Source organism: Eumetopias jubatus, unplaced genomic scaffold, assembly GCF_037043125.1.
Source record: "Eumetopias jubatus isolate StellerSeaLion01/CBP00866 unplaced genomic scaffold, mEumJub1_p1.0 scaffold_7, whole genome shotgun sequence".
Taxonomy (NCBI): domain Eukaryota; kingdom Metazoa; phylum Chordata; class Mammalia; order Carnivora; family Otariidae; genus Eumetopias; species Eumetopias jubatus.
In genome coordinates this window covers 80,900,156-80,927,899 of record NW_028274813.1, presented here as the reverse complement: position 1 = coordinate 80,927,899, position 27,744 = coordinate 80,900,156, and the positions used below count along the sequence as shown (strand labels likewise).

The following is a 27,744-nucleotide window of genomic DNA, read 5'->3' as shown; positions in this document are numbered from 1 at the left end:
GCCAGTGGGATATTGCCTGACCACATATACTTAAGAAATAGTGAGTTAAGGGCGCCTGGGTGGCTCAGTCGGTTAAGCGGCTGCCTTCGGCTCAGGTCATGATCCTGGAGTCCCGGGATCGAGTCCCGCATCGGTCTCCCTGCTCGGCGGGGAGTCTGCTTCTCCCTCTGACCCTCCCACCTCTCATGTGCTCTCTCTCTCTCATTCTCACTCTCTCAAGATAAAAATAAATCTTTAAAAAAAAAAAAGTGAGTTAAGCTTCCCTTTGGCATTTCACTTTATAACACGTTCACTGGCCAACAGGGCTCCAGAATCTGTAGGCTTTCCCAAACTCACTTGACCACAGAATCCTTTGTCAAGGGACAAGGTTCTCATCAATACCAGTTTGGGAAACAGATCTGAACCCTGCTGCCTCTCAAAATGGCTGCTTCCTTCGTGAAGGAAATTGAAACTAAGGATCAATTCTAGGAAAACTAATGGATCAATTCTAAGAAAATGTGGGGGTGGAGGGCACTCTAGGGTTAGCTAGGCTTCCTTGGTCATTTCCGTGGCTGGGAATGTTTGAGGACAATGCCCCAAGTCTGCCCAGAGTGACCTTCCTGCACGATTCCCTTTAGCGTGGCTTCTCGGTCTGTGGAATGCTACTTTGCTGAAATCTTGAGGTAGCATCCCCATCGCCCTCCTAAGAACGAAAGAACACACAGAAGGCATGGAGAGAGCAGAGATCCCAGGGGCTAGACAGAGGAGCAAGGACCAAAGGCCAGGACACTGTGACCAATGCCTGAGACTTACTTTCCTTCCCACGGCCTTTAAAGTAAACACATCTTACCCAGGTCCCATGACGTGTTCCGAAGGTTCATTGAAAACCAGCAAGGCTTTCCTACTTGGTGCCATAGGGAAAAAATAAAAAGTGGGGGGAAACTGTTTAACGCTTCGTTTTGGCAGAAGAAAGTTAGCTAATTCACGGTGCTTTGTATATCCTTGTGGGAAATGCGAATGGATTTACTTGAACTAAAAAGTAATTTGGGTTTACTTTTCCTCATCTTCTCCCTTTCATGTTTACCCACAAAAGCAATGCCCGGGACTGGTCCAGGAAGCTGACCCAAAGGATAAAATCAAACACCAGCAAGAAACGTAAAGTTTCCCTGCTCTTTGACCACCTGGAGCCAGAGGAGCTGTCGGAGCACCTCACCTACCTGGAGTTCAAGTCCTTCCGGAGGATATCAGTATGTACTTGACGGGCAGGAGAGAAACTTCCTGGGGTTATTTCAGAAAATAAAGCTCGTCTGCCTCCTAACCCTGGAGGCCCCCTCAGAGCCGGTGGACTTTCCCATCAAACTTCGGGTAGTCTAGAAAATGGGTACGCTAGAAATTTCTTTGTAGCTCTGCTGTGCATCCCTTCTCCCATCCTCCATGCCACCCCACCACTCACTCAAGTGACAGTACCGTGGGCACCTGGGGCACCCTGCACACTGATACACACGTGTGTACACACAGCATACACACACTGACGCACACGCCTCTTACCCCGCATAACCATTAAGCTTCCAGAATTTTTTAAAAATTTTCCTGAAAAAAAAAAGGAAAAAGAAAACGGGGATATGTCTTCTCAGAGTTTTTTTCTGAGATAGGCTTTGAGTGGCTTGGGGAAATCCTAAAATAAAGTAGGGGCTAATGGTCTAGCCCAGAATATAGCGAAGTTCTTGAAGTAGGGCTGGCCAGGCCCAGCAGACACCCATGATTCTAGATCTAAACCAAGCAGTCCCAAACCTTGCTCCTTAAAGCTCCGTATGTGATACCAAAGAACACTGGATCTATACAAGAGAACCTGTCAACATGTCAGATGCCAACAGAACCCACCCCCCCCCGCCCAGGCCAGTGTGCTTGCTTGCCTGAGAAGTGCCACCCTTAGCCCACTCAGTCCCCACCCCTCCCAGAGGTACAGTCTTTGGCTTTGCTCCAAAAATAGAGCATACCTAGTTGCTGGATGCATTTCTTAGAATGACCTGGGTTCCCCAGAAGAGGGGATGGGGGCTGCTCAGAAAGTGGCCTGAACAAGGTCACTCAGCTCATCACGGTCAGAGCCGGGGCTGGAGTCACGTGCCTCCTGGTCGCTCAGTTCCAATTTCTGGAGACCTGCTTGTGTCTGGAAGAATGACAAACCAAGTTTCAGAGTTTATTTCATCTTTTCTCCCGTGATGTTGATGTAATCCTGTTTTCACACAGCGGTTGCACCATTCGGCCAGGCCCCCCCTCCCCCCAGCTCCCATGTGGAAACAAGCCTCCAAGCATTAATCCCCACCAGCCCCCCCAGGGTCCCCACTGGCACCCCTCCCACAAAACTGCAGGCCCCGGTTAGGAAGCTCCACCTGGGGAGTTTCCATTTGGCAGTGCCTCCCCTGTCCCAGGGAAGGACACTGAAAAGAGCCATTTAGCACGCGGGCAACATGAGCCCTGTGGGGCCCCAGCGGGCCCTGGCAGCTGCAGCAGCCTCCAGGAGGCTCAGCTTGGCAGAGGCAGGAGTGAGAATCCCTGGGACTTGGAGCTAGTGCTCCCCCCAGCTGGAGGCTGTGCTCCATTTGCAAATGAAAACATCAGTGTGAACTTTCATTGCTTTTAGGTGGCATGATCCCCTCATAGAAGAGGATTTGTGTGTGGGGGGGGGCGCCATATTTTCATTTTTCCTACACAATTCTAAGTAGCTTTCCCAAATATGTTCCTTCATTGTAGTTGGAGGGAAATTTCTCTCTGCTATGAATGGAGTGGCATTTGATATTTTCTGCTATTTATAGTACTTACTATTATAGTACTAATTCTAAAAAATAAGTGGATTTGATGTTTTATTTACAGTGGGAGGGGTAGATAAATGTATTCACTGGAGTGAGTCATGGGGACTTTCTCTCAGAACCAGTAAGATTGCTTATGTGTCCCTCTTGAGTCGTTTTTGCTGATAGTTTTCCACCCATCAGCAGTCACTGGCTCAGCCATGTCACATCTGATTTCAAAGGGGAGTTCGGAAGCAGAGAGCTCGAAATAGCTGGGATACTGCACCAAAAGCTTCCCCAGGCCCCGCTGGAGCAGAGTAGAGGGCTCCTGCCTCTTGGTTCTACCACTTGAACAGAGGATCGTCTGGGATAGGGACGAGATGGCTGCATCCTTGCTTAGCCAGTGATCTGCCGAGACAGCTCCATTTTCACAGGAGCCGATCACGGTCAGCCATGGTCAGTGCCCTTGGCCAGTTGGAAAACTATGGTCACTCCCTAATGGCTAACCACGTGGCCTCTGCTCAAGCTGGTGAGTCAGAGGAAATCCAAACAGGTTTGTTGTAGCATGAGGTTAATGGTTATCCTGTCAGTACCACCTCATGTGGGCCAGCACTCTGAAAAGTTAAAGTGCTTTCAGACATTGTTATGTCTAACAACTTTGTGACCTAGATGGGGCAAAGTTTATGATCCCACTTTTCAGTTAAGAAAACAGTTGGGGATGCAGGGGGTGGGGGGGAGAGAAAGAGGAGATTTTTGAGGAGAGGGTTGTCTGTTTTTCCCCTTAACTTCAGTGACGGAGCTAGAACTAGTACAGATCTTACTCAACGTACGATGGGTTTATTGAGCCATAAACCCATTGTAAGTTGAAAATATCACAAGTTGAAAATGCATTTAACACCTCTAATCTACCAACATCATACATAGCTCAGCCTAGCCTACTCTTCAGTGTGCTCAGAACACTTATGTTAGCCTACGGTTGGGCAAAATCATCTGTTGCAAAGCCTATTTGTAATAAAAAGCTGACTATCTCCCGTAATTTACTGAATACTGTACTGAAAGTGAAAAACAGAAGTGAAAACTTTACAGGAGACAGGATGGTTGTAAGCGTATCAGTCGTTTATCCGTGTGATCACGTTTCTGCCTGGGAGCCGCAACTCGCTGCCCAGCATCACGAGTTTCGCACTGCATATGGCTAGTCTGGGAAAAGTTCCAGATTCAAAATTCAAAGTATGGTTTCTTACGAATGCATATGGCTTTTGCAACATTGTACAATTAAAAAATCCTAAGTGAAACCATTCTAGTCAGGGACTGTCTATACTGAGATTTCTCTTCTATATTGTATTCTTTAGAAGGGACAGTATCATTATCCACTCAGAATACAGTATTTGGATTAGTGTGTGGACACATCCCCTTGGGCCTAATGACTTTTGATGTAGAGAAACCATGCTTTGGGTAGGATAAGAAAGATTTCCTTCCCACCATTCTCATCAGCCAAGTGGAAGACATGCAGGAGGAGGGCCAAGAGCTCCTCTGTCCCATAGCATCAACTGAACCATCAACAGAGCAGAAGTGATGTGCCTCTCAGATGTCCCAGAGGACCAGAGGGCCAGTCCTGATGGGTTTCTTTTTCCCCAGTTCTCCGATTATCAGAATTACCTCGTGAATAGCTGTGTGAAGGAGAATCCCACCATGGAGCGGTCCATCGCCCTGTGTAACGGCATCTCCCAGTGGGTACAACTGATGGTTCTCAGCCGTCCCACCCCACAGCTCCGGGCAGAAGTCTTCATCAAGTTCATCCAGGTGGCTCAGGTCAGTGACTAGCTTAAGAATTTGACCTAGGCTATGAGGTAAAGTATCCCTTCTTCCCCCGAAGTCAGTCTATCCGTTAGAGCGGCTTCCCGCCCCCTGAACCACAGGAGAGTTTGTGTGATGTGAATTGTCCCAGGTTTAGATATGGTGACTTTTCTATTTCCTACATAAGGGCAATATGGTGAGGACCGTATTGATTATCTCAGGGGTCAGGATACACTTTTAGAGCTGTTTAGACCTTTTAAAATTTTTTTACGTATTTATTTATTTTAAAGTAATCTCTACACCCAGTATGGGGCTCGAACTCAAAACCCCAAGATCAAGAGTCACACACTCTTCTGACTGAACCAGCCAGGCGCCCCGAGATCTGTTTAGATCTTTTAACCTATTCAGAAGATGCTTCCCAGCCTACATTGTTTCCCCAAATCTGGCCCACATGGCAAAGGAAAGGGCAGGTTTTACTGGGGCTGGACTACCTCAGTTGTCTTAGGTCTGTGAGCCCTTACTGTGTTGAACGGCTGGGTTTAATGTTTGAAGGCAGAGTTTAAGCATTTGATGAGAGGAAAACAGGTAGTAAGAACACATAATTGAAATTTCCCAGAGACTCTAGCTCCTCTCTCCCAGGGACGGTCCGGCATAGGCACTGGCACAGCATAAGAGAATAAAACAGTCTTTGTCCTTAAAAATAAAAGTGGTTATTTGAGATGAAGGATATAAAATAATATTAGTTCTAGAGGTTTAAGACCAGCGTTTCTCAAAGTTTGGTACATGGCCCACTTGCTCTGATATTAACTGCAAGTTTATCCCTCAGCTCAGCCCCAGATCCCAGGAGTCAGAATAGCTGCTCTTGGATCCAGCAATCTTTGCGTTAAGCAAGCACTTTGGGTGGTTCTTAGAAACTGCTGATGTAGAGGATGGCCTGCCGAACTGGTGCAGCAAAGAAGGGAGATATGACACCTTGCTAGATAGGGTTTGAAGTTAAGCCTATAGGGGAAAATGGTCAGAAAAGCACAACACCTGACTGCTAGGCTTTGACCAGTATTAGGAAGACTGGAGGTGCAGAGTGGAGAGGTGCGCAACTGACATGTACATTGACTACTCTCCTCTCTTTTCTATGTCACAGAAACTCCACCAGCTACAGAACTTCAATACATTGATGGCTGTGATAGGTGGGCTCTGTCACAGCTCAATCTCCAGGCTCAAGGAGACAAGTTCGCATGTCCCACATGAAATCAATAAGGTCAGTGTCACTGCCTCCTTCGTCCAGGGCCCCTTAGCAGCATTCCCAGGACCAGCATCGACATTTATTGAGAGGCAACCCAGAGAGCATTTCCAAACCATTTTATCCTTTCTCAGTTAATTAGGCAGAATACTAGAGAGGCAAACCCCCAGCAAACCCATAGGATGTGACTATCCCAGATCTGAGAGTGACTGTGACTCAGTCTGGCCTCGGTGTCACTGCATGCTTCCCTACGGTCAGTTGCAGTAACGTGTGCCTCTCTCCTGTACTGCCATGAATATTGAGAGTCACGGTCTTTAATACCGACTCCTTGCTCCAGCAACTTGTTCCAAATGTTTTCCTAAAAGAAAGTGGCTCAGTTGACCGTAGTTCAGTTTATATGTCAAATATGTATAGTGAGTGACACATTAGAAACCTGCCTATTCAGATCTCTTAGAGAATGACATTCTGGATAGTTGAATTTTCCCAGAGAGTTGAAAATGAGCTTTTCAGGTGCCATTTTGTAATAGGGTCTTATTGAGGAATATTTTTCTTAAGTGCCCTATGCACTTTCCTACATTCTTTAGATTTTAGAGAATAGGCTTTAGCTCTTCATAACGTAGGGCTATTAGGCATACAAACCCCTAAGGTATACTGAAGCTAGAAATGCAGCTGTTTGGTGCGGACTAGCTGACAACTGCTCTCTCAGTGTCTCCGCCTCACGTGAGGACCAGCCAGCCCCCCCTTACTAACCTCGGCCCCCAGCTCCCCCGCCTCTGTCCTCCCGAGCTGCATGGAGGCTCTTCTTCGGGAGACAGGTCTGTGCCCCATTGTCCTGTTGTTCTCAGCTGTCCAGCCTGCTTTCGGGAAGTCTCAGATTCATCATCCCTGCTCCCAGCACCCTGAGCTCTGGGGACGCTACCCCACCCCCACCTTCCAGTTCCCTACTAGTTCTGGCGAAACTCAGTGGAACCGTCGAAAAGATTGCCCATGTCTCAGAACTGACAGAGGGAGACAGTCATGGAGATGAACACGCTCTCGTGTTATCTCACTGACAAGATCGAGCTTGCTCCTCTTCAGCTTGGAGCCCCACAGCAGTGCTTCCATGTCTGGAGCTTCTTGACCCTCAGGGTGGTCTGCACAGCCGATTAGTGAGGCCAGAAGTAAAGCAAGAACCCCTTGCTCCTCTAGTAGTTTATTTCACCTCCCAAGGGGAGCAAAACTATCTCATTTTTGCTGTTAGTCTCTCGTCTTGTGAGCCCCTTCCATACTTCACACTCACGGGCACCGTTTGCTGAGAGGTGAGTGAGAAGGAGGCTCTCTTGCCTGCTCATAGTGATTGAGGGAGGCTAACTCCAAGCCTCAAGTCCTTCATTGGAGAGAAATGGTACTTGTTAGGCCACAATTTTATTAAAAGAATTTCCAGCAGCATTTAAAGTAGGTATTTTGTGCTGTAACATGATTGGTGGACAGTCTTTGCGTCTGAGGAAGCTGGTTGTCCTGCATGGGGACTGGGGTTCTGCGAACTGCTTGTTCACTTGAACCAGGCATATTTGTTGAGAACCGCAGATCTGGCCGCTCCCTTTTTGTGCTGGTGAGCAGCCATGCCCCTTCCAGGGCTAGGGCAGGGCGTGGGCTCTCAGGAAGAGCTCCCTAGGCCTTCCGCCTGATCTTCCTGCGTGCCCTCTGCTGGAACTCGGTCTCTGGTGCAGGTTTTCAGTCTGTGAATGCAGTATCCCATGCTTCAGAATCGCTAAGGCCCACAGAGTGCAACGTTAGAGTATGAACATGCTAGAGACCGCTGAAGCCCCACAGCTTCTCCCCTTGTTGGCCATAGTCAGCGCTTCGACAGTACACTTCCCATGTGTCTCTGGAAGCGCTCAGATAATAGTAGGGAGGGCAACTGCATGCCTGGGGGACAGAGGTCAGAGGGACACTTACTGTGTACTATATATTCTTGTACCTTTTTAATTTTTATCTCCGGTTTTTATTTTTAAAACATAGTATAAAAATGTAAGACCGCACTTAAAATTTTTCAGTTATGTAGTATAATCAAGTAAAGCATACCTTGTGTTTGCAGATACACACTGACATTTGAAATAAACTGGAGTTTTTTAATTTGGGAGTCACAGTATGCAAATTGTAGATGAATCCCCTCCTGCCCAATTCGGGATGGGGTGAAATCATGGGAGGGACTGAGAGTATTGCAGATAATACACGCTGCCAGGTGGGTACCTGTGACCGGGTCTCTTCTATTTTGTAGGTTCTGGGTGAGATGACCGAGCTGTTGTCCTCCTGTAGAAACTATGACAACTACCGGCGGGCCTATGGGGAGTGCACCCAATTCAAGATCCCCATTCTGGGGGTGCACCTCAAGGACCTCATCTCCCTGTATGAAGCCATGCCCGACTATCTGGAAGATGGAAAGGTCAATGTCCACAAGCTGCTGGCCCTTTACAATCATATCAATGAACTGGTCCAGCTGCAAGAGGTGGCCCCGCCCTTGGAGGCCAACAAGGACTTGGTGCACCTGCTGACGGTGAGGCTCCCACAGGAGGCAGTTACTAAGGACGAGCTGTGTGCCACCCACCACTCCCTGCAGCCTAGCAGATACTAGTTCAGTTAATCCTCATAAAAACTCTCGCAAGTAGATACTATGATGATCACCATTTTATGGATGGGGTACTGAGGCACACAGGTATAATTGGTCAGGGTACCACACATGATTAAGCAGCAGAACCTGGATTCAGACCCAGGTGGTGGGACTCCAGAGGCTGTGCTTTTAAACAGTATGCCCTTAGGACTTCTAGAACTCCTTCCCACCCCTCTACAAAAGCAATTCTAAACTCTCCGGGAGGAGCTGATAGCAAATCAGGATCTAAAGCTACCTAAGAGAAGGAGACAGTGTATTCTCATTTAAAAAAGGGTAAGGCAATGAGTTAAAAACAAACAAACAAAAAAAACCAACAACAAAATGGAGGCATTCAAGTCAAGAATAGGTGAACAGTTGTGGTACAGGAGACCAGGATTTGCACTTTCGGTCCAGAGTGAGATCAGATGAACCCCCTTCCAGACCCACGATTCTGTAGTTCACCAGCTCTGTGACTGTGGGCACCTAACGAATCTGTTTTCTTCTCTGCAAATCAGAGAGGAGTCTCTGGGATAACTTGTAACTTCTTGCAGTTCTAAAATGAAACAGTTCTTAATCTGCTCTTCTGCAGAATGGCATAATTATTACAGCCTCTTCTTCCCTCACATGAGGATTCTATTGATAGAGCCCCATGGTTCACATCCCAGCCCCTTTGGCAGTTGGCCAGGTGACCAAAGCAGGTCTCGGCCGTAGACACCATCTGTGAAAAGACGTACTGATCTTAACTTTTTTGAATCACAAATCATGGGATGAAAACTGAAAAATATAAAAAATATATAGGAGTTCTGGACCTCTTGAAGCCATCCATAGACTCTAGGTTAAGAACAAGATTATTTCTAAGATCTCTCCCTTCTAGATTTTATGGTTTTAAGATATATGAAACTGATTAACTCTTAATATCATTTAATAAAATCTGTTCACCAATCACTTAAACTGGGTTCTGTTGTAGAGAACAAGTGAGGCATGGACCATCTGACCAGATGGGGCCTTCTGCCTAAACTCTAAAGGCTTAGATATTAAATATTTTAAAAGAGGACATCATGACATTTCTTCACAATTTAAAAACACGTTAACAAGAAGGAACTAATGCTTGCCCTATTACAGTAGTAAGTGTTACACCCTCCAAACTTTGTGAATTGTTAAAACAAACCACTACAATGGCCTAGAAGAGTAGAGAAACACATCAGCCCTGGGAAAGACAAACAGCATCCTAGCAAATAACTGTGTTCTGCTTTGACCTGCAGTTGTCCTTAGATCTCTACTACACTGAAGATGAAATCTACGAGCTTTCCTATGCTCGGGAACCAAGGAACCACAAAGCCCCAGTGAGTTTGTTCATATTTTTATGCTAAGATTACTGCATGTAACAGGTACTTTACAACTGCTCATCAAGGTCATTATCTTAAGGAACAAACCTTTATTCAGTTTAATAAGTATTATGTTTCCACTGTATGCCCAACCTCGTGCTAGGAACAGAGCTTCAACATATGTATCATTAGTTCCTGACCATAAAGAGCCTGTAGTCTACTTGAAGGGATGAGACGAATATAGGAACGGTAAACGACTATGTGCCCTAAGCACATCCCAGTGAGTGGTGCAGTCAGTGATTTACCAAGTAGAGAAGGGAGACTTGCGGGCCATAGTGACATCTCCTTCCTATTATTATAAAGTATCCCCACATCAGTTGTTTCTCTTTGATTTGTTGATAAGCACATGCATCCCAGTTAGAAAAGACGGATCATCCTGTATTCATCTGGGTCAGAAAGAACAGTCTGCTGGGGCTTTTGACCTCTTGTGCTGGTAAGTCCTCAAAACAGCGCAGTCCCGGCGCTGCCCAGTAGGACCCTCACAGGTCGTCTGGCCCGCCTCTCCTACAGGCAGGTGAAAATTTCAGCCTGCCTTCTGAAGGTCCGGGAACCCCCACCCCCCACCGCCCAGTCTCCTGGGCAGCTTCCCAACCCCCAAACACGTAATACTCAATGCGGGGAGGTACCTGCGCTTCAGTAATCCAACTTCTCTGCTCAGGTGCCTAGACTGCATTGCCTCTACACAGAAGAATCAAGTTCTAGCTCCTACCGTAATGAAAGCTGTTCACTAAAAATACTTGGCAGGTTCCATCTTCAGGGTGTTAGAGGGCTTTTCAATGGAAAGGGTACATTCTCCCATTTTTGGAAGAGATTTTCATTTGGGCCAAGTCTCAAATTAGGAATGGAGCCCGTCTCCAGGTGTCCAAGCCTCAGACTTCTTTCCTTGTGTCGTCCTGCCTGTGTTTCAGCTATTTTTCTCCTCATCTACGGCTTTAGTAAGAAGAGAACAGAGAGGAAATTTAAATGAGCCACTGTAGTTCTGCTGAGAGCAGTTCTGCTGACAAAAGGTTTAATAATGCAGAGGGAATGGAGAATTTTGAGTTCTCTGTAATGAAGAGAATATTATGTGAGGAGCACTTTGTCAGCTGTGAAGCACAACATTTGCATTGGCCAAGATGACGATTGTAGATTTCAATTCCACATGGGCTCTCAGCTCCTTGCCCCTGCACAGAGCTGACGGTTGTCCAGTGTGGCCATCAGGTAGTGGGAAAGGAAGGAGCTGTAGGTTGTACTGCATTCTGGTCATGGGGATTTCTCTGAATATTTCATTTCAGCCACTAACACCTTCAAAACCACCAGTAGTGGTGGACTGGGCCTCTGGAGTATCTCCCAAACCGGACCCAAAGACTATAAGTAAACACGTCCAGAGGATGGTGGATGTAAGTACAGCTGTTATTTCAGCAGACAAAAGCAAGGCACAGCCTGGCTTAGCTTTATATGCAGAGGGTGGGGAGGGGGTGCCCACAGTGGCAGAAACACACAGAGGGGAAACTTGAAACCTGTTCCTGGTGAGCACAGGGAACCGCTTCTCATACTGTGCCTGTAGGACAGTTCACAAGTTACGTTTTGCAAACACACTTGGGCCTCATGTTGGGGGCGGTGTGCCCCCTCTTGAAGACCTAGTAGGAGAGCATATATTTAAGGGCTGGCAGTTGATTTGGGAGGCAGAGAGGCATCAGAAAAAGCTTAAGTAAGGATAATAAGGAGAATCTAATACTGAAAATTTTGGCCCTCTTGATTCTCTTCACTGTTACTGTGGAGGAGGGATACCTACTTCTGTGTTTCTAATCCAGTGTAGTAAGAGAAAAGGGAGAGCCAGCTGGTGACAGAACCATGGGCAGTGGAGGACTGAGAGGGAAGGAGCACTTCCCGCTGGGCTGTTAGCAGAAGCACTGTAAGGGGGGCAGAGAAGAGGGAGAACAGCCCCTGTGCAAGGAGCGAGGAGCACCCAGTGGCCAGGGAGGTGGCACCATCAATGTGCTAAGGGACCCGCCAGCCCCTGGCCCCCTGCAGATGTGGGCCCGGGGCAGCCCTGCCATGTGCCCTGCTGCTTCTCTGCAGCAGCTTCAGGAGCACGTTTCCTCGTTCTCTCATTCAGGCTGAGGAGAGGCTTTTATCAGACGTTCCAACCCTTTGTCATTTGGCTCAAGGGAGAAATGGCTGGTTTCGCTTTGGTAATCACCAAAGAAACTCCTTTTTTTCCACAGTCCGTCTTCAAGAACTATGATCATGACCAGGATGGATACATTTCTCAAGAAGAGTTTGAAAAGATTGCTGCCAGTTTTCCCTTTTCCTTCTGTGTGATGGACAAAGACAGGTGAGCATTTGTGTACAGGCATAGGAGGCTCTTGGTGCTAAGGGAGCAATCATCAAATCAGTGCTGGTCTGGTTTTCGTTTGGACAACAGACCATGAAAAACACGTGTGTTTTAAATGCCTCAGAATTGAAGATTTCATAAATCTGCCCGTTAAGGAATAGTCAACTCTAAATAAGAAAACCTGTAGTAGTGTTCCTTCTTGCTTGGTTCTGCAGATTATGAGAAATAATTATTTAATACGTTGTCTATTTACTTTTCAGAAGGTTACATAAGCTCTATGTTGGTTCTCTGTATGAAATCAAAGGGATGGTTGGTGGGCTCCAGTTATGTGTCATGTACTGTCTAAAGTCAGAAACCACAGCATAAGGCACTTCTCTCCCTGTACAGTTTCCATTTCTTTTTTGAGTCTTTAAATTGGCTAGGAAAACCTACTTTAGCCAAAGAACACCTCTGTAGAAATGAATAGTGCCTTCTCACCTACGCATGACGTGCTATCCATGCATCCCTACTGAAGAGCAGGGCTCAGGGAAATAGTCCCCAGCACTACGTACTGTACCTGCCACACAAGGGTAAAAACAAAGGCTAGAAGCCACTCTTGTTACCCCAGACCCCACTCACACCTTGTCTGTCCCTTGCTGGCAGGGAAGGCCTCATCAGCAGAGATGAGATCACAGCCTACTTCATGAGGGCCAGCTCAATCTACTCCAAACTGGGCCTGGGCTTTCCTCACAACTTTCAAGAGACCACCTACCTGAAACCTACTTTCTGTGACAACTGTGCTGGATTTGTAAGTTGTTCTCTGAATGCTTTAGGTTAAACTTGGGGAGGGGTATGAGACAATTTAAGTGATTAAGCCAAGCAGAGACCTCACCACCCTTATCAACCACCCCAGCTTAAAGCCTAAACAAACACCTAGAATAAGCTCATTCTCAAATGCATGGTTTTTACTTGAACTCATCTTTACCATTTCTCCCGGACTGATTTCTTCCTCTGGTCTATGAGGCCTGGGACAAATGGTAAAAACCATTGAACTGAGGATATATTTTTTAAGTAATTATAGTCATATGCTGTTGCCACTGTGAGAGAAAAAAATTATGAGACATCCCTGCCCTTTGCCCTTCAAAAGGAATGGCTTTTAAGAAGTCATGTGGCTCTGCCCCTCTCTGACCACCCCCCCCTCCACCGACCCCAGGATTCTGTATGCTTGTTCTCTAGTTTGGAGTCCCGAGAAACTAGTTTGTTCTTTGATTCATCTACTTCAGGCCTCAGGAAGGCCTCCTAAGTCCATGCTAGTGAGCTTCTCGCACATCTTTCATCAGCACAAACTCTTCATGTTTGCAATTTAAGGTCAGGAGAGTTAAGATGGGGAAGATAAAGGAGGTTTCCTTCCCACCTGAGGAAGAAAGCACAATGAAGGAAAATAAAGAATGGATGCCACTGTCTAGCCTCATACCGACAGATGAATGATGGCTGGTACTCTAACCATCTCTCGTCTCTCTCATAGCTCTGGGGAGTGATCAAACAAGGATATCGATGTAAAGGTAAGGCTCAGCTTCGTCGACTGTGTTGTTTTGCCTGGTCTCAGAGGATCTCCTAATAAAGCATTTTTTACCCAGAGGAGTTGTCTGTTGAATCCGCAACTTCTCAGCACGGCTCCCAGCCTCATTCCCAAACTGGTTTCCCTAGAGCGCCCACTGACAGTGACTGCCACCACAGAGAAGAGGAATGCCTGAGCGACCAGTTATGAAGCTCCTCCCTGCGAGGTCCTCTCTCTGTGTGGGTTGTCCTGGACCTGGGGATGGCGGGTAGGAGATGATGCTTTCATATGGTCATGGAAAGGTGGGTCTCCAAAGAAGGGCACTTTGGGAACAGAAGTCTTTACATACAAAGGCCCTTGCCAGCTTTCCTCTTACCAGTGGATTCCTCCGGACCTAACTGTCCTTCCTTCTAACTGGAGAAATTCAGGAGTGAAAGAGAGGTGACTTTATGGCAAGGAAGAAAGAGTAAGACGTAAGAGCTGCGAGCTTCCAGGGGGCTCTCTGTAAATTAGGCAGTATACGCAGGATGACTAAGACACCACTTCTCTCCAAGACAGTGCTTCTGGTTCTGATAAGGGTTGCAACAAGATTGTGAGATCCAGAGTTGACCAAATGAGGCTACTAGGTTCATTAGGAATAGCAGGTGTCCAGCTCCAGACTAGGACAGGCACATGTGACGAGAAAGCACGGCACCAATGTGGTTTTGAGACTCTGGAGAAGAAAGCGAAAGACTTCCTGACCAGGGTGTCTCGTCCACAGACTGCGGGATGAACTGCCACAAACAGTGCAAAGATCTGGTTGTGTTTGAGTGCAAGAAGCGAACCAAGAACCCAGCAGCTCCCACAGAGAACAGCACCGCTGCAGGGCCAACATCCAACCTTTGCTCACTGGGAGCCAAAGACCTGCTCCATGGTAAGTAGGCACAGAGAACATTCCTCTTGGAAAATGAAGTGGGAAGGATAAAGTTTTCAGGGAGGAAAGATTACCTTTGTCCTTCCCCCTTAATAAAAACCACTGCAGACACCACTGTGGAAGACACGTTTCAAGAATTACATATCACTTTTGGGGACCTCAGTTCTGTCACATAAAATACAAATTTTCATGGGAGAAAGGTGGCAGAGAGCAGCATGAAAGTCTGGTTGTAAAATGCGAAATACAAAAAAATCATCATGCATAATATTCCAAAAATATAGGGTTGTTCTTTTAGGGTAAATATAACTTAAATATTCTGATACTTCATGTCAATTTATGTTCCTAAGGTTTCTAGTATTAGAACTGTTGGTTCAAATTATAAATGCCAATTGGATAACTTTTTTTGTTGTCCAGAAGCCACTCTGACTATACCAATCCAATGTCTTGGCTACAAAGTTTAGTAATTAAAAATATGTAACATTTTACTAGATTAAAAAACACTTTATATAATCATTTCATTTCCCCCAAATCCTGGAAGGTAACTTTTTCATCCTTATTAAATGAAAGACTCAACAGAATCTAAAATCTGTTTCTTTATAAATGATGTGTTTAAACAGCCCAGAATTACTGTTGAGTCATTGCAAAACAATAGTCTTACAACCTACCAATCATCTCAAATATATCCACTCTTTACTTTTCCAAGAAATTACTCCTAATGGTTAATATCCAGGCTGGGTCCTGGGCAAGGGTGTTGGCTGAGAGAAAACCAGAATGTTAAGGGCAACACATTTTGAGACACACTTCCACAAAGCTGGAACTTCCCCCTCACAGTTAAGCTATGCCCACTGTACAAACAGGTCCCAAAGAAAATTCCTACCAGCTCCTGGAGGCCACCTGCAAGAGGACCAAAACTTGAACACTGAGAGCTACCCCCTCCCAATGTCCACAGAAAATCTGTATGGACCATTTCTCTCTACAGCACTGAAGCAGGGCCTCGCTTCAACTAATCTGCAGCAACTGAAGTCCTCTAGACAACCTTTGTGCAAATAGAAAAATGTCCTTCCCTCAGGGTAGATGCAGCCTGGCACCAGTGGCCGTGGCTTCGCCAGCAAAGCACCTGCACTTCAGGCCCCTTCACCCCCTGAAGAGGGTGCCTGAAAAGGAGTCCACTTTGGGCCCACGGAACTCCTATAAGAACGGTCTCATCTGAGTCTCTGCTTTTCTGAGATAGAATACTAATATGTCCTGTATCTTTCTACAGCACCTGAGGAAGGGCCTTTCACATTCCCTAATGGGGAGGCCGTGGAACACAGTGAGGATAGTAAAGATCGGACCATCATGCTCATGGGAGTGTCCTCACAGAAGATTTCTGTTCGGCTGAAGAGGACTGTCACCCACAAGGCCACCCAGACAGAATCACTGCCGTGGCTTGGCAGTGAGGGTCCTTCCGGGCCCTTGATGCTGTCCTCCCCAAGGAAGACAGCCCAGGATACTCTGTATGTGCTTCCCAGTCCCACATCTCCATGCCCCAGCCCCGTCTTGGTCAGAAAGCGGGCTTTTGTCAAGTGGGAGAATAAAGAATCCCTCATAAAATCGAAGGAGGATCTCCGTCATCTCAGACTCCCAACTTACCAAGAGCTGGAACAGGTACCTTCCTTTTTTTTTTTTTTTTTTTTTCTTTCAGACTCTCAGAGAAGTGGGGCTGAACCGGGGAAGAACATGTAAGCTGAAGATTCTGACCAGGTTGATTACTAGCGGGATAAAGCCAAAAAAAGAAAAGAAAGGATTCTGGCTTTCTTTCAAACCAGTGGAGGCTATGTCTCACATTACATGAGTAGAACAAGATATACTGGGCTCCCTATTGCCATTTCAACGTGTTGGTGCCAGGACCCAAAGTCTGTTCACAATAGGCGCTTTGAGAGAAAAAGACAGTTTCTACTAATCAGCTTTACTGTGCTGACCCCACAGCCCTGTTTCTAAATGAAACTCAAACACGTAAGAGAAGGTGCTGATCTTCTGTATACATCATTAGACAGTATCTGGCAGATGCACAGTTGAATGTAATCTATAAACTGGTAACAACTGTACCAGGAGTTGCTTTTCCTTCTGTTCAACTTACAATGTCCTAATTATAAGGTGCCCCATAAAGGCATTATAAAAGATAAAGTTTACCAAGAAAGGAAGAATAGGAGTTTGGGAATATGGTTCCAAGGTTAGAGAAAAGGGCATAATAAAAGAGGATAAGAAAGGGGACAACAGGCAGTTGCCCTAATACTCAGTTCTGTAGGGCCAATAACTGATGTACTTCCTTTTGTTTAGAGTACAGGGCTCAGGGTGAGGGCTGGCTCCAAGGGTTTCCTACCAGTGTCAGGTAACTTTAAGTCATTTTAGAGAGAGGGAAGCTTAGATCCTTAACGGTTTTCTTTTTTCTAAAACATCAAGGTTGGCAATGTGTTTTTGGAGGCCTAGCAGTACAAACACAAAACCAACATCCACCTAGCGAGAATTCCTTAAATAATTCCACATATTACATAGTGAAATTGCCCAAAAGGGCCTCAGAATCCCCTGCCTTCTCAGTGTTGTACCTTCCCTGTCAGACTCCTAGAAGCTGGAATACAGAAACATGTGAGGAAACAATACATGTGAAACTCTTGGCTTGGTGCCTGAAACAAAGAACATAATATTAGGAGGAACATAGGAAAAAAATAACAGATTTTCTGGATGAAAGGTATTCTCTGGCTCAGAGTGTTTTTTAAGACCTGCTTTAAGAATCAAGTCAATCAGAAGGTGACAAAATGTGGGTTACACAAAGCCCTTTCTCTTCAGGGGTAGAAACTGTCAAAAGCAAATTACATGTGTGATGCTAATACCAGATATACTGTGCCATACTTAGTCCTCTGTAAAATACAAGGCAGGATTCCATGCTCTCTATGGTTTGCCTCAGATCGTGAATAATTACTCTATTATCATGGAACACATTTACCTAGCACGTAAACAATCTAGATAATTTCCACTGAGAAACAACTCATTGTATCCAGATTACCCAGAAATTGCCTACACTTGCAGGGAGGGAGTAATCAATATGGTATAATGTAAGAACACTGGATTCATAGAAGACTGGAGACATCATCATGGCAATGGGAGTTGTACCCTCCTGCTCTCCCCTTTTATTTACAACAAACTGGTTATTCATAACCAAACAAAAAGTGACCTCACGGAATACCCAGGAGATCTGTACCTGCCTGTGCTCCGGAAAGTAGGTGGCTAGGCCTCAGATCCAAGGGAGGTGGTGAGCCTGCTCCACCCCGTCTTGCCATCTCCGTCTTGCCATGAGCAGGCAAGAGCAACACTGGAGAGTGCGAACCAGGTCGGACATGCAAGGAAGATACAGAAGTTGTGGAGGTCCCACTGGGAACGGAGCCAGACCGAGAAGAGTTTGGGGGCAGAGGCTGAGGAGAATCTTAGGAGTCAGCCTCCCTGCCCAGGATGACACTGCAATTGCACTGGGCTTCCTCCCTCACAGAGGACAGGGAAAGCAAAAGTAGTGAATGGCCCCCTGGCTGCATAGGCTATAGCTGGAAGGACTCATTTCTCTCCAACGGCACCCAGGTTTCTAAGGAAGGACCTCCAGGACTAGGGGGAGGGAGAGGAAAGGGAAAGAGGCAGATAAGAGTAACAAAGGGCACTGAAGGAACACATCTCCCTCAGGGTTTCACAGCAGGTTTGCCCATGGACCTCTGGGAGTACCCCCACTCGAGGATCCCCCTATCATGCCGTGGGCAGCCCTCCACCTCTACCGCCAGTACTCTATATATCAACTTTTTTAATGCACGCTCCCAAGTGCAGCACCAGAGCCGGCTTAGGTAAAAAGAAACCCAAAACCTGAGCTATAGTATGTGGCCACCTTATGAAAAACAAAAGGACTTTAAATGCCAGTCTGTTGCACGGTAACAGTCAAAGTAAACAACTAAGAAAGGTGTGTGCTACTACTTCAAATACGATGGCAGAGGCACATTTCGTGCGACGCTACGGAAACTCACGGTATCACAAAGAGAAAAGAATTCAACCAAACTCAAAGGCATGGAATATTGGGATCTAACTGATAAAGAATTCAAAAGAGCTGTTATGAAGAGATTCAACAAGCTACAAGAAAAACTCAGAAAGGTTATTCAATGAACTATGGAAAATAATGAACAGGAGTTCTTTGTCAAAAAGATTGAAATTGTTAAAGAACCAGACAAATTCTGGAGCTGAAGAATTCAATGAGATGAAGAATGCACACTAGAAAGCTTAGGAAATAAGGCAGATCAAGGGCAGAACTAGCAACCTAGAGGACAGGAATTTAGAAATGATTAAGAGGAACTAAGATTTTTAAAAAAGTTTAGAAACCCTATAAGAGCTATCAGTTACGATGGGAAAAATATAGAAGGAAAAAGGAACAGAAAGCATATTTAGAGAAATAATAGCTGAGAACTTCCCAAACATGGAGAAGAAATTGGAGAATACAAGTCCAAGAAGGTAATGGACCACCCAATTATTATTATTCTTTTAAAAGATTTTGAGAGAGTGAGAAAGAGCATGAATGGTGGGCAGAGGGAGAGGGAGAAATAAACTGGGAAAAAAGAGAAACCTATGAAGGAACCCCATTAGCTATAAGCAGGTTTCTCAGCAAAAACTCTATAGGCCATGAGAGAGTGAAATGACCAAGTATTAAAACTGCCAGGAAGAACACTTCATCCAGTAGTCACCTTTCAGATATGAACGTGAAATAAAGGCTTTCTCAGACGAAAACTGCAAGTGCTCACCACCGCTAGACCAGCCTTGAAAGAAATGCTGAAAGTAGTTCTTCAAGCTGAAATGATTTGGTGACATAAAAGCAAATGAAAGTACACCATACTCCAGCAATGATGAGAAATAAGCAGAATCAGAAAACTGTAACTATATTAGAATGGTGTGTTCAACCTCTTAATTGTAGGAGAAAGGCCTAAGGAAAGGAGCATTAAAGATAACTATAGCTACTATAATTTCTCAATGAATTCACAGCATAAAAAGATAAATTGTAATGTCAAAAATTTTAAAAGGGAAGGAAGAGTGGATAGCACTTTATTTTGGTCACCTATAAAATTTCAAGCTAAAACGGACTATTTTAATTATGAGATGTTTTACATGTAAGCCACATGGTAATCACAAAGCAAAAAGAATGAAATCTTGCCATTTGCAACGATGTGGATGGAACTAGAAGGTATCATGCTAAGCAAAGTCAGAGACAAATACCATACGATTTCACTCATATGTGGAATTTAAGAAACCAAACAAATGAACATAGGGAAAGGGAAGGAAAATAAAGTAAGAGGAAAATAGGGAGGCAAACCATTAGAGACTCTTAACTATAGGGAACAAACTGACAGTTGCTGGAGGGGAGGAGGGATGGGGTAAGTGAGTGAGGGGCCTTAAGGAGGGCACTTGATGTACTGAGCACTGGGTGTTGTATGCAATTGATGAATCACTAAATTCTACCTCTGAAACTAATACAATATATGTTAATTAAATTGAATTTAAGTAAATTAAATTTAAGTAAAACATTTTTTAAAAAGGCTCAAATCACCGTAGAAAAATCACACTTTACAAGAGTAAACAGAAATAGAGGGGAAAAAGAAAATGGAGATAGAAAACAACCAGAAGGCAAATACGATGGCAGTAGTAAGTCCTTACATAACAATAATCACTCTAAAAAATAAATGGATTGGTTTCACCAGTCAAAAGGCACAGAGTGGCTGGATGGATAAAAAATAAGACCCAATTCTATGCTGCTTACAGGAAACTCATTTCAGCTCTAAAGACACATAATGGCTCGAAGTAAAGGGATGGAAGAGGATACTCCATGCAAATAGAAGCCCAGAGAAAATGGGGCATAGCCATACTTATGTCAAACAAAACAGACTTCAAGCCAAAAATGTTAAGAGACAAAAGGTCATTATATAATGATAAAAGGTTTGATACATCAACAAGATATAACAGTTGTAATATATATGCACCCAACACTGGGCTTCACTGGTGAAACCTACCAAACATTCAAAGAAGAATTAACACCAGTCCTTCTCAAACTCTTCCAAAAAATTGAGGGAATACTTCCAAACTTATTTTATAAGAAGAGCGTTACCCTGATAGTAGAGCCAGATTAGGACACCATAAGAAAACTATAGCCCAATACTGCTGATGAATACAAATGCAAACATTCTCAACAAAATATTATCAAACTCAAAATTCAAGAACATATAAGAGGATTATACACCATGACCAAATGTGATTTATCCCTTGGATGCAAGCATAGATCAACATATACAAATCAATAAATGTAATACATCACATGAGTAAAATGAAAGAAAAACCACATGATCATCTCAACAGAGGCAGAAAAGGCATTTGACAAAATACAACACCCTTTCAAATTAAAAAAAACAAAACAAAAAACACAAAACCGCAGTAGATTGGGTACAGAAAGACCCCCACATAATAGGGGCCCAAAACGACAAACCCATAGCTAATATACTCAGTAGAAAAAAAGTTAAAGCTTTTTTCTCAAGATCAGAAACAAGACACAAGGAGGCTTACTCTCATCACTCTTATTCAACACATTACTAAAAGTCTTAGCTAGAGTGATTAAGCAAGACAAAGAAATAAATAGCTTCCAAATCAGGAAAGAAGTAGAACTGTCACTATTTGCAGATGACATGAGTCTGTATGTATAAAATCGCCAGAAGAACCAAAATACTGTTTGAACTAATCAAAAATTTAGGTATAGTTGCAGGCTACAAAATCAACATACAGAAATCAGCTGCATTTTTACACACGAAGGATGAAATATCTGAAAAAGACATAAAACTATCCTATTCATAATAGCACCAAAAGCAATGAAATACTTTAGAATATATTTAACCAAGGAAGTGAAAGATCTGTACAATGAAAACAAGATTTTGCTGAAAGATATCGAAGACAGAAACAAATGGAAAGATATCCCATGTTCATGACCAGAAGAACTGTTAAAATGTCCATACTACCCAAAGCCATCTACAAATTTAATGCAATCTCTATTAAAAGACCAATAGCATTCTTTACAGAAATAGAAAAAAAAAAAAAACAACTCTAAAATCTGTATGGAACCATAAAAGAACAAAGCTGGAGATATCATACTTCCTGATTTCAAACTATACTCAAAGCTACAGTAATAAAACCAGTATGGTACTGGCACAAAAACTAACACATAGACCAATGGAAGAATAGAGAGAGCCCAGAATTACAACTTGCTTATACTGTGAGCTAATATTTGATAAGGGCACCAAGAGCACCCAAGGAGGAAAGGACAGTCTCTTCAACAAATAGAGACTACATCAAACTTAAAAGCTTTTTTTTTTTAAAGATTTTATTTATTTATTTGAGAGAGAGAGAGAGAATGAGAGAGAGCACGAGAGGGAAGAGGGTCAGAGGGAGAAGCAGACTCCCCGCCGAGCAGGGAGCCCGATGCGGGACTCGATCCCGGGACTCCAGGACCATGACCTGAGCCGAAGGCAGCCGCTCAACCTACTGAGCCACCCAGGCGCCCCCAAACTTAAAAGCTTTTGCACAGTGAAAGAACACAATGAAAAAGCAATATACAGAATGGGAGAAAATTTTTGCAAACCATAAACTGGATAAAGGGTTGATATCCAAATTATATAAAGATTTCATACAACTCAACAACAAAATCTGATTTAAAAATGGGCAGAAGAACTAAAACATTTTTCTAAAGAATACATACAAATGGCCAACAGGTACATAAAAAGATGCTCGATATCTCTAATCATCAAGGAAATGCAAAATCAAAACACGATGAGCTATCAACTCACACCTGTTAGAATGGTTAGCATCAAGAAAACAAGATAGCAAGTGCTTGCTAGGATGTGCTGAAAAGGGAACCCTTGTGCCCTGTTGGTGAAAATGTAAATTGGTGCAGCCACTATAGGACACAGCGTGGAAGTTCCTCAAATACTAAAAGCAGAACTATCATATTATCCAGCAATTCCACTTCTGGGTATTTATCTGAAGAACACAAAAATACTAACTCAAAAAGACAGATACACCCCCATGTTCACTGCAGCATTATTTGCAATAGCCAAGATATGGAAACAACCCGAGTGTCCATACCTCATCAATGAATGGACGATAATGTGTATATAAACACACACAGTGGAGTATCATTCAGCCATGAGAAGGGAATTTGCAACAACATGGATGGACCTCAGACACACTATGCTAAGTGAGGCAAGACAGATACTGTATGACATCACTTATATATGGAATTTTAAAAAGCCAAACTTGGAAAAACATTAAAATGGTGGTTACAGGGCGCCTGCATGGCTCAGTTGGTTAAGCGTCTGCCTTCGGCTTAAGTCATGATCCCAGGGTCCTGGGATCGAGTCCCGTATCAGACTCCCTGCTCAGCGGGGAGGCTGCTTCTCCCTCTCTGCCTTTCCCCCCAGCTTGTGTTCTCTCTTGCTCACTCACTCTCAAATAAATAAAAATAATAAAATAAAATAAAATGGTGGTTACCAGAGGGAGGATGGGAGGTACAGATGTTGTTTAAGGGTACCAACTTACAACGAGTGGTAAATAAGCCTGAAAGGTAAAATGCATGGTACAGTGAACAATAAACAATACCGTACTATAATCCTCAAACCTGCTGAGTCCAGAACTTAAATTATTCGTTACTAAAAAGGATATTATAACAATGAAAGGTGCTGATTGTCTTTACAATGGCAGTATTACAACATATCAAAATAACATGTTGTACATCTTAAATTTATACAATGTCATAGGTCAAATATAATTCAATTTAAAAAAGGCAGTAGCCTGGAAGTCAACTGCCGCAGAAAATTAGATAACTAGATCCCAGTCTAGGGGGTAGGAAAAAATTCCTTATCCAAGGAGTCCATTAGTTTTCAGTGATTTGGGGGGAAAAAACTTAAGACTAAATGAACTATAGTATTTCATATGACAGTATTCTGAGTCACTGTTTTCATACCTCAGACCTGACGAGAGACTCCGTTTCTGCCAAGTTTAGGTCTCCCACTATACAGCATCCAAAGGTTTTATATCCACCTCTTGTCTGGGAATGGTTTATTCCGCCTGCTAGCCATCTTTGATATGATAACAAAAACTAATTGCTGTTTGCACATGCTCACTTGACATTAAACTTGTTATTTTCTATTCAGAGCAAAATAAACGTCTTGAAAATAGTTTTTAATTCTCAGCCACAGTGAAGAGAAAATGCCAATCAAGTGTAGTACTCCCAGTATTGTAACTGATTTGCTATTCATTGCTGCTTTATTAACATACCTCATTCTCCTTTCCCTTTAGGAAATAAATACCCTGAAAGCAGATAATGACGCTCTAAAGATCCAACTGAAATATGCACAGAAGAAAATAGAAACCCTCCAACTTGCAAGAAGCAATCATGTCTTAGCTCAAATGGAGCACGGTCACTGTTCTTAGCCCAGAAACTGAAGGAGCACAATGTGTAGAGGAGTATATCAGAGATCTCTTAACTAAAATGAGTAACACAAACACCTGGGGAACCTTAGATCGACCAGTTATTTTAAAAGGGTACTTTAAAACAGAAAAGCAAGTTACTTTTTTTTTTTTTTTTACTTGAAAGACTCCTCATGAGTGGAACTGTCTTCTCTTCCAGTCAGTTGAGTCAAAGGGTAGGAAAGCTGAAGAATGCAGAATTTTTGCCATTCACACCATAAACTTTTTTCCCCCTGGGACTAATCCCAACAGCTTGATAAAAATAGGACTACAGATTTCTAACAAGGTTGCTTCTCCTATGTGGCCTGTGTAGCTACTACTTCCTCAGAACTAAAATCCCTGGAAAATTAATTTGCTTCCTTCTGTGGGTTTTCTGTGAACTGAAAGATTTATTTTGTTCCATCCAAAGCTTGCTTACCATGGGAAGAGACTCACATTCCAAAAATAGATTCACTTCCTCTATATTCCAGCATTCTTTTCGAATGCGGTTCCCACTTCACTACCTCAGATAGCTAATCAATTAGCCTTCTCCCACTCCTTCCTCACTAGGCTCATGCTCATACATGAGGGTATCTATTTAGAAGTAAACTTCTAGAGATGGAGCCACAAATTTGGGGGTGGGGGAGGGGACTAAGACATTATCCAATTATAGGTCAACTCACAGTGTTAGTCTCACAGTCATAAGTAGGCAAACTAAACACCTGGAAACATAGCTAATACCACCTAATATACTACCAGCCAGGTAGCGAAAAAAAACCTGCCAACATGGTATTTGTCCTCATATATCTACATTGGATAGAATTAGGAATTTATGGCCTTTTGAAAGAATCTGTTTAACTTTTCATGTGCCATCTTTTTTTTTTTGAAGTAACTATTTTGAACTGATTTTGTGCTATACTGTCTTCACTATTAATATTATTTAGAAATAAGCTAATTGGATCAGAGGCTTCAATAAGACCTGAGAACGTGTATATGTGTATATATTATGTATATACAATATCAAGCATGCATGTGACTTGGAATTTTGTTTCCTCCTTCATAAAATATGGAGATGAATTAAACAACTTTGTCATTTACACAAATCCACAAATATAAAGTTAGTTTGTTACAAGATAAAGAAATTGCTCACAATGTAAAATGTATTGTTTAGCAAGATTACAATTAAGAGTCCTATGAGTTTTCTATTAATGAAGGTTAATGATAAATGGGCTCATTTAGTTGTCTGGGCAACTGTTTACAAACTCCCAATCTATGTGATTTCTCTAAAAAGTTCATATAATCATTTTCTTTTGGAGGGGAACTTACCTTCCATGCTTGGAAAGCTTGGTACCAAGCACACTTGAAATTCATACGCAAGTTGACCAGCTGCCAAGAACATAATCTCAACAATTAAAAGTTCGAAACCTAAAACCAACACCACCAAATCTTATTCAGAATACAAAGCATATACAGTGTAATTTCCTTGGAGGATTCAGATCATTTAAGAAGTTTATCTGATGAAAGACCGGTTTCCATTTGCATACCTCCTTGTACTGAGCTTTGGTGACAAAACTAGTGAGTGGCTTTCAGTTAGTGTTTTAAAGAATTACTTTACACACAATTTACCCTTTCCTAATTCCAAACTCAGAAATTCCCAGAGCAGGATGCTTAGGTCCATCACCTCGTATATAAGAAGCACTTTGTCCACATAAGTAAGTAGCAAACATGAATTTATGGTAATCTCTAAAATTCATGTTCACTATTATTCTTTCCCTCTGATACAGACCAAAGGTGGTGCAGCTCAATTTCTTTATAAACATAGTCATGTAACACAATTTTTCACTCTCCTTACCCTCCATCCAAAATACAGACCCCAGGCTAACTCCTGTGTACCTAATCTGTAATCCTAGAATTCTAAAGGTCAGAGCTCCCTTCATCAGTCAAATTAATATGGCTAGAGGGTCTCAAGCATTCCAGAATTTATCACTAAAATGGACAGGAAGCAGTTTTATCACAAGTTTTTACAGTCCAGCAAGGGCCAAAGACGAATAGCATGTAAATTAATATCTGCATTGAGCTACATGGGATTAGTAGAATCTACAGAAATAATCTGGAAAAAATTTTTGGTTTGTCAAGCCTAGGATACAAACTTTTATGTCTTATACTGACTTGAAATATGTTTGAGCACATATTTACCTGTCAAAACAAGGACAAATCTTGTTTTGTCAACAGCAACATCACTTCTCATTTTCTTTGGTAACTGACTTGCCTTTTTACTGACCGTTTGTGAATTTCTAAGGATCTATAATGTAAAAGAACTGCAAGGAAAAAACAAGTGTACAGATTGTAAAGGGTTTTTTTTTGATACCTAATGTAAGTTTTCTTTGTGTAATATTTATATGATAAAAGACATTAGGACCCCTACCACACAGCTGTCTTGTGTTTCTTCTAGTTCATGAGTATGTAGAAGCTTCTCTTAAAAAATCTGTAATCGAGGGGTGCCTGGGTGGCTCAGTCGTTAAGCGTCTGCCTTCGGCTCAGGTCATGATCCCGGGGTCCTGGGATCGAGCCCCGCATCGGGCTCCCTGCTCCGCGGGAAGCCTGCTTCTCACTCTCCCACTCCCCCTGCTTGTGTTCTTTCTCTCGCTGTATCTCTGTCAATAAATAAAATCTTAAAAAAAAAAAGAAAAATCTATAATCCACAGCTGACACCACTCCCCTATTCTATTAACCAAACTGGGTTTTCTTGGAAGGAAAAGCAAAGCAATTATTCAGTGTAAGTTTTTCTCAATCTTTTTATAACATGAAGTAACAGTACAGAAATATTCAACCTTTTCCTATCTTACTGCATAAGGACTTACAGCGGTCCCCAAATATTGTCTATAAATAACTTAAGAGTGAAGGAGACAAATTTAAGGTTGTCCTTTCTCTGTAGCTTTTGTCTTTAATCCAACAGTTCTAAGAAAACTAGCAAGTAAAGAACTTTGAAGTTGTGCATGAAATTGATATAGTTCAGTCCAATGTAGACCACCCAGAGCAATTCATATGTATTCATGACTACTCAGAGTGATTAAGAGATAGCTATGACTTCCTCTTAATCCCCAGCCAACTCTGTTTAACCAGACCAATGAAGAGTTGGGGTAAATTCCAATCACTCAAATTCCACTATGGAATGCATTCTGGTACATTTGGATGTGGGTGCATCTATCCTTTTGGCAATTCGTAACACTTCATACAAAATAAGTCACATTGACAACCTGACCCTGAAGGAGAGATTAAACTGCCTCCTTTCTTTCATCCCCAGATTCCATCCCAAATTTATCTATCCTGTGCTTCTTATAAGGTATCATCTCATTGCTCAGAACATTCCTGGTCACAAATGTTTTCCGGGTTATCACACCTTCTTTTGACAAAAATACAGGTAACTAAGTGTTCTTGGTTTAAAATGTTTTTTCTCCTCAGTGAAGCAAGGTTCCCCTGATCTGCAGAACACAAGGCCACAGGTTCAAACATCTCACCCTTCTGCTGAGACCTATGTGTAAAATGGATGGGGACACACATTCTTTGTAAGGTCCAGATAAGAGATTAGTTACTTTAACCCAGAATCTCTCAGTAAAGTCATGT

General features: G+C 43.2%; 1 protein-coding gene across 1 annotated transcript in view; it reads left to right on the top strand.

Moving 5' to 3' along the window:
* Positions 1-26,549, top strand: part of RASGRP1 (RAS guanyl releasing protein 1) — a 78,968-nt gene extending 52,419 nt beyond the window's left edge. Inside the window, exons 6-17 of the mRNA XM_028119593.2 lie at positions 1,073-1,226; positions 4,401-4,574; positions 5,698-5,814; positions 8,057-8,332; positions 9,688-9,768; positions 11,085-11,189; positions 12,018-12,127; positions 12,770-12,914; positions 13,632-13,668; positions 14,425-14,577; positions 15,839-16,224; positions 23,971-26,549. Of these exons, the coding sequence (XP_027975394.1) occupies positions 1,073-1,226; positions 4,401-4,574; positions 5,698-5,814; positions 8,057-8,332; positions 9,688-9,768; positions 11,085-11,189; positions 12,018-12,127; positions 12,770-12,914; positions 13,632-13,668; positions 14,425-14,577; positions 15,839-16,224; positions 23,971-24,105 (1,873 nt within the window). The 3' untranslated portion in view covers positions 24,106-26,549. The remainder of the gene's footprint in view (positions 1-1,072; positions 1,227-4,400; positions 4,575-5,697; positions 5,815-8,056; positions 8,333-9,687; positions 9,769-11,084; positions 11,190-12,017; positions 12,128-12,769; positions 12,915-13,631; positions 13,669-14,424; positions 14,578-15,838; positions 16,225-23,970) is intronic.
* The last annotated feature ends 1,195 nt before the right edge of the window (positions 26,550-27,744 follow it).